We start from the raw sequence: 7,500 nt of genomic DNA, 5'->3' as shown, positions 1-7,500 counted from the left end.
TAGCTTTCTTCTCGTTAAATTTCTTACTTACTTACTTACTTTCTTTCTGTCTGCTTGTCTTCTCCACCTTAAATCCCCTTCATTTAATTTGTCGGGAAGCGATTTCACCCGACGTACACATTTGTATGGCTTTCTGAAGGGTTTTTCCCGTCACAGCCCAACTTTATCTCCTTGACATGATCTTTAAGCTAATGACGCGGCCTGGCCCTGATAAGCTCATCTGTCAGTACACCGCACTCGTAGGAAGCTGCTAATTTTCTCAATCTTGTGACTTAACTTTGAACATATTCTTTGCCTTGTCGCACACATGAATTAAAAATATATCTTTCGTATACCACATTTTTGCTGAGCTTAAAGTACTTCTCCAAACATTTATCTCTATTCTTCATATGTTCCTCCGAAAAGATTTACGTTGAGTAGAATTTGTAGACCTTCCTTACCCATTGCACATCTTAAAGTTGCAAGGCGGGCCCATTCTTCTCGCTTACGGAGGCCTGTGGCTATTTCGTAATAACTCCATGCATTGCTGTATCACGTTCTTATGATAAATGGGAGCAGAAGGTGGTACTGTGCTTGGTGTAAATGTTCTGGTGTAATTTTTTGGGGGGTTTGAAAAGTTTGAAAAATTATTTTATTTTTTCAAAGCAGTTTAAATTTTCAAAAATACTTATGCTCTATAACCTCTGTATTTCTAGTCGGTCACACACATCATTTTACCTGTGCAGTTTCTTCCATCCCCTGTATATCCTTCCTTACAAGTGCAATAATAGGATCCCTTAGTATTCGCACATACAGCATTTCGGTCACAGTTGTTTCCAGCAGAGCACTCGTCAATGTCTGAAAAAAAGGAACGGAAAATGGCACTTGGTTGGCATTCTGAAAAATAAGTGCGGTTTTGACCCCTTACTTGTACCTTTCAACAGGTTGATCAAGTTTTAATCACTGAGATGAATCCTGTGTCGACCATCCGTGCGATAAGCATATTCTCGATCTTATAAGTTGATCCGGTCTAAATCCTTGAAAGGGAACATTTTTCACTCACCAATTTATTTGATTATTTTATTTGGCGTTGGTTTGAGTAAATGGATGAAGTACTTGGGTTGTAGAAATCCCCCGAGGGGGGTGGACTCCCATATAAAAAGGACGGGGGTGCTCGTCGTACCCTTTGAGGGGTTAAAAAAGGGCGGTTTTCGTACGTCTTGAGGTGTTCAGCCTCAAAAGGTCCACAGCGGGAGATTTAGCGGTACCTTTTAGGGTATTATGCCAAAGAATTATGACAGGGGACATTTGACAATTAACTAATTTTAATTTTGTCTAATAAAAAAGCCATAATTTGGTACCTCTTATGGTTGAAAAAAATTTCATTCGAAGCCCACTGACATGATCTTGGTACCTCTTAGGAGTTCTTTTCAACATTTCCGACGAGCACCCCCGTGGGCTTTTTATATATAGGACCCCCCCCCCCCCCTAACCCCAGGAGCCAGGATAAATCAATTATTTGCCATTTCCACTCTTATAATCTCAAACAATCTAAGGAAACGTTTAGTAAAAACAAGGAATAACAGTTTTGAATAGTTCAGTTGGTAACTCAATGCATTGATGTTTGAAGACACGCCGGTTGCCAGCAACGTCGCCGTACTTGGCAGCGGAAAAATAGGCAAAGTAACGTTCTTATGATAAATGGGAGCAGAAGGTGGTACTGTGCTTGGTGTAAATGTTCTGGTGTAATTTTTTGGGGGGTTTGAAAAGTTTGAAAAATTATTTTATTTTTTCAAAGCCTTTTAAATTTTCAAAAATACTTATGCTCTATAACCTCTGTATTTCTAGTCGGTCACACACATCATTTTACCTGTGCAGTTTCTTCCATCCCGTGTATATCCTTCCTTACAAGTGCAATAATAGGATCCCTTAGTATTCGCACATACAGCATTTCGGTCACAGTTGTTTCCAGCAGAGCACTCGTCAATGTCTGAAAAAAAGGAACGGAAAATGGCACTTTGTTGGCATTCTGAAAAATAAGTGCGGTTTTGACCCCTTACTTGTACCTTTCAACAGGTTGATCAAGTTTTAATCACTGAGATGAATCCTGTGTCGACCATCCGTGCGATAAGCATATTCTCGATCTCATAAGTTGATCCGGTCTAAATCCTTGAAAGGGAACATTTTTCACTTACCAATTTATTTGATTATTTCATTTGGCGTTGGTGTGAGTAAATGGATAAAGTACTTGGGTTGTAGAAATCTCCCGAGGGAGGTGGACTCCCACATAAAAAGGACGGGGGTGCTCGTCGTACCCTTTGAGGGGTTAAAAAAGGGCGGTTTTCGTACGTCTTGAGGTGTTCAGCCTCAAAAGGTCCACAGCGGGAGATTTAGCGGTACCTTTTAGGGTATTGGGCCAAAGAATTATGACAGGGGACATTTGACAATTAACTAATTTTAATTTTGTCTAATAAAAAGGCCATAATTTGGTACCTCTTATGGTGTAAAAAATTTCATTCGAAGCCCTCAAGACAGGATCTTGGTACCTCTAAGTGGTTGTTTTCAAAATTTCCGACGAGCAACCCCGTCGGCTTTTTATATAGGAGTTCCCCCTTCCCCCCCTCCAACAATATTAGTTTTGAATAGTTAAGTTGGCAAAGTTCTCTTACCAAGCAGCTGCCTTAAAACCTCAGCTCATACAAGACTTATCAATCAGTTTAGTTTATCAGGAGTTTTTCTTACCGTTTTCGCAGTTTTTACCAATGAATCCAGTTTTGCAGATGCACACATAACTGTTTTCTGCGTAGAGAGCCACACACTTTCCATTGCCACTGCAAGGCCAACTGCTACACGGTGACTAAATACAGAAATTTGCATAATCGTTGCAAACGATGTAAAGTTTACTGTCACAAGCATACTAACCTTCCCCTTCCAAGTCTGCCAGGTGTCTAAATGACTTCCTGTCATATTACAAGCTTTATTTTAATTTTCAGCCTGGCGGGCTTCGTTCACGTGTGGTTTATAAGTTTGTATGTGCGGGCTGTAATGCCTGTTACGTCGGCGAAACAACCCGGCATTTTTCCACACGCGTGCGTGAGCACTTAGTCAGTGATAGGGCCTCTCACATTTTCAAACACCTTCAGAATTGCGAACAATGTCGCGCCCTGTCTTCAGGGAAATGTTTCCATATTTTAGATCACTCCTCTACGACTTTTCAACTCAAGATAAAAGAAGCTTTTCATATTCAAAGAGAGCAACCTTTTCTTAATCAACAACTGCATCACGTAAATCTAAAACTATCCTTTTAATTCTCGCATTGTCACGTTTTATGTACATTCCGTTGTTACTGGCAAAATTAGCACTTTTTCCGACTTATAAATTCAACTTAACGCTTTGTACATTAATCAACTGAAGATGACAGAAGTTTCTTTTGAAACATGTCTTGCAATTTCAAAGGTTTTGTCGTTTTCTTTAAATACCTTTTAGTATGTCATACACTCATCTATCCAATTAAATCTGTTAAGCCTTCACATCAGCCCGTCGCAATAATTTGAATGCACTTAACGATCTTAAGTGCTGCTATCTCCGACGACAACTTGTGTCACAAGGCGTTTGCACTAAAAGTCGAATCGAGTCTTTTAAAGAAACAGTCTGTTGTAATACAGAAAACTGAGTGAGATAAGTTGAACAAAGCACTGCACAGTATGTTGCCCAGTTTCTGGCCACTTTAGTTTGTAATCGCCCTAACTTCTTGTTTATGCACGGAAACTTTCTCATTTTCCTACAAGAGACAGTTCATTTACTTACCTTTAAAATATACGGAGATCGGCTGCCCACCTCAAGTACTAAAGTTTGCAAAACTAGTAAGTTGCCCAGTTTCCGGCCAGCGAGTCCAGTTTCCGGCCACCAATAGAAAGCAGAAATTTCATTCAATCCGCTTGACTAAACGGACTTCCAAGGCTATCTCGATGTGGCTTAGCGACTGTATTTTATGTGATTAGAGTAAAATGGTTACTTAGGGGTGTATGGTAGGGCATAGATAGCTGCTAACTATGGGTAGGGTATAACCTTGACAAAGCCCGCGCGATATTCTCTGGGAAGAAGCACGGGCACTTAACAAAGCACATCTGAGTTAATATGTACCTCATTACGCCATGCTTGCTTAAGCTATGTACATTTCATTAATTTCTCGAGTAGTAAGTTATAAAATTTCATTAATTCAAATAAGTTTTAAACAATCTATCTGTGAGTGCAGATCAGTGGCCGGAAACTGGCGTAGTATGCGAAAATCTTAGCTAGGATTTAGACTCCTGACGTTCGCAAACAGCTAAGTTCTAGCTTATGATGACAGGTCCCTTAATTACTTCCATCTTCAATGTAAATTCTTTCAAAAAATTATCAAGCTCCGTGAACTATTTCCTATTAAACGAGTTATTTATTTACGTACGGTAGCTTCGCTGTGCAGTGAAAAGGCCAAAAATTAGCCGGTAAGATTTTACTCACCTGAACAAAATCCCTTCTTGTTCGCTCGTTTCTCAACCAAAAAGTCCGCCTAAACCATCAGTTGATAGCGGAGATGTTCGTTTTTTTCCGACGGATCGCTTCGGTGGACGAAGAGTTAAAATCCCATCGAAAATGACCGAGTTTACCTTTTTTTGCCCGGAAACTGGTACCGGCCGGAAACTGGGCAACACACTGCACGGCGTGTAAAAGGCGCCAACGCTTACCTTTCAAGCACGCAAACTGTTATCGCTTTTCGGGACAAGAATCTGCTTTGTGAAAACTTGGTCGTTTTAACTGAACACAACAAATTTTTCTGATCGTATTTGTAGGAGATGCTGAAGTGGTGGAAACTTTGCTAATAGATCGTTTTCACTGTCACGAAATAAAAAAGTAAGTCGAAAACCATCCAGTGGAAAGAATCAAGAATTCGTGATGCTGTAGAAGATAAATGAAGAAGACACTTCTCCAAGTTTTAGGCCTGTGCGTTTCCCCAAACTTCAGATATTCGTCGAAATGTTTCGCAGAAATTTACAGAGCCCAGTATGAAAACGCCATGTTGGTGCACATCTGTGGTGCACCAATATGGCGGCCGGAAAATAGTGTCAACATCTGTTACTTACTTTGGCTATCTAGGCGAGTGATCATCTGTACTGAACAGACAGCTATTTACCTAAGCACTTTTCCTAATGCTTTAAATTCTAAAAAGGCTCAAAACCATGAGATAAATATATATTTCTCAATAAACTCGATCGTCGCCTCGTGTCACGCACCGCTATAACTCAGAAATTCAAAATGCGCTGGTTTCCAAACGAAGCACACTATTGAGCTTTAGAATTGCAAATGGATACAGATTTACCACCTCTTATGCCTGATGAGGATAAAAACTTTCGTGGCTCTTTAGTTTTGGATTTTAGAAAATGATGACGTCACGTGAAAACGATTACCATTAGGCCATCCTCTGTTTTATCTCCATTTAGCGTCGTCCGCTCGAACCAAATTTTTGGCATTTTCAAAAAAATAAAAAATAAAAAAAGTAACGACGTAGTTAAACCATTTTTCACTTTAAATAATTATTTTAAACTGAGGAATGAGCATGGTAACAGCATAGACAAAACCACTTCTTAATTCTACGATAACATCAGCCAACTTTTCTGCCATATCGATTTTGGGTTTACGTCTTGTTGTTTCCAGGCTCCACAGAAATAATGCTGGGTTACCAAGCCTCCTATTCCGTGACATTTCTTGTGATTTCTTTTTCTTCGTTTTTTTTTTTTTTCAATCCGACCGACCGACCCAGCATCAGGAAACGCATTCGACGCTAAAGGAAAAAAAAAAGAGGGGGGGGGGGGAGGGGGGATGGTCTTAACCGCAGCGAAAGCTAATTTTATCTTTGACCTTCTTTTGGTGTTTCTTTTTTTTCTGGGTTGCCTATGGCAAACCCAGTCGAGGTCTGCGTTTAGTTTGTTTGTTTTCTTTTTTTTCTTTTTTTTAGTTTTTTTTTTCCGTGTCGGTAAAAGTCTTGCCTGTCACTCCCCTGGTAAGTGGTGTCTTTGTGCATAGAGCCTTCTGCGCGTATTTTCTTAGGATCGAGAGGGTAGTGGAACTGCGTAGCAATGGCGTCGAAAGTCATGTAACGCGAATGGCGTTTTAGTGGATCCTTAAACAAAATATACCCTTATGGAGCTCAATAATGGAAGTCAGTTGGATAAACTAGGCAGGAAGCCCAAAAGCGACGAGTACTGGACTTCGACAACAATCTATCGCCTGTCGAGACGAAATCAAAGTGAGCTCTATTTACCTGAGGTACATGGTAATTTGACACGATTGAGTTTCTTGTCTTCACGCACGCGATGAAATAGGAAGAGGTTTTCGCCTCTAAGAGCAAATATGTTGTTTGTTTCAATAAATTTTTTTTTTTTTTTGGAAAAGGATTCTGTGGTATTTTCTGCCTTTGTGAATTATAATATCATGTTGTGTATTGAATTTTCGAGCTTAAGGTTGAAATGTGAGATGGTAGAAGTTTTTTAGTAATGCTCTGTAAGCAGGAAGGGTTCACAGGCCTGTTGGAAGCGTGCTTGAGTTTCAAAAAAATGAGCCCCAAAATCAGTGAAAACTTGTGACGCAGATGAATAAAAAAAATTGACTTTGCATAAACAAGAGTTGGGCGATTGTGATCTTTGTTTTGACTTCGCTCATTTCATTGTCAAACTTTATAACACTTGACAGAAAAAGAAACTTACAAAAACCCGGTATCTTGCCATCATTTGACACAGATGCTTCACTGTTTGGCGAGTAAACATGCCGCGGTAACTTAATCACGGCGCCCGCTGAATTCCGGCCATGTCACTTTCGATTTTGCAATTTACTTGAACGTAGCAAAAATCTCCCAAAATGTTTGTCGCTGATCGTAACTTTTTATATTCTATATTCACGGTTCAAAATTAATGTTGTTTTCATGTCGTAAATATTTTATTCTCGATCGACCGTCCCGGAAACTTCCTTCTGCTCTTTCTAAAAACTGTGTATCAATAGTTATTTGCTGTTTCATCAATATTTGTTTTGCATAAAGCAAGCTAACAGCATCTGTACCTTGCTGAGTTCGTATTTGTTAGCGTTAATAGTATTTTCGGTCAGATGCTTCTGTTTTTATGAGGGGTTTATTGTTTTGGTCTCCCATCCAAACACTAACCCCGCCCGGCAGGGCTTAACTTCAGTGAGCTTTAGTATTACAAGCTGTCAGATGCTCAGAGGGCACACTTGTGGTGAAAAGAAGGCCTGAGGGAACTTGAAAATTATCAACATGTCAGCCCCGAAGCCAATGTTTCTCGCTTCTCTTTTATTTGTTATTCTTCAGAGACTGGAATGCTGTATTTCAATACCACACAATTCAGTGCCTTCTGATTTTCTGTAGCACGTACCACAGGCAACCCAGTGTATGCTTCACGGAAGCATTCATGTTATACAACTTTCGGAAAAGTGGTTATTCCAACAAATAATTTCATGACCTTTTTCTATTTA

The 7,500-nt window shown here is 39.8% G+C and overlaps 1 protein-coding gene across 1 annotated transcript in view; it reads right to left on the bottom strand.

Moving 5' to 3' along the window:
- The window catches only part of LOC138033199 (fibrillin-2-like), a 65,459-nt gene that overhangs the window by 52,825 nt on the left and 5,134 nt on the right, over positions 1-7,500 (bottom strand). The window contains exons 3-5 of the mRNA XM_068880963.1: positions 2,722-2,836; positions 1,850-1,969; positions 718-837 (exon numbers count right to left, since the gene is read on the bottom strand). Of these exons, the coding sequence (XP_068737064.1) occupies positions 718-837; positions 1,850-1,969; positions 2,722-2,836 (355 nt within the window). The remainder of the gene's footprint in view (positions 1-717; positions 838-1,849; positions 1,970-2,721; positions 2,837-7,500) is intronic.

Source organism: Montipora capricornis, chromosome 14 (assembly GCF_036669925.1).
Source record: "Montipora capricornis isolate CH-2021 chromosome 14, ASM3666992v2, whole genome shotgun sequence".
Classification (NCBI taxonomy): Eukaryota; Metazoa; Cnidaria; class Anthozoa; order Scleractinia; family Acroporidae; genus Montipora; species Montipora capricornis.
This window is presented reverse-complemented; position numbering and strand designations above follow the sequence as displayed.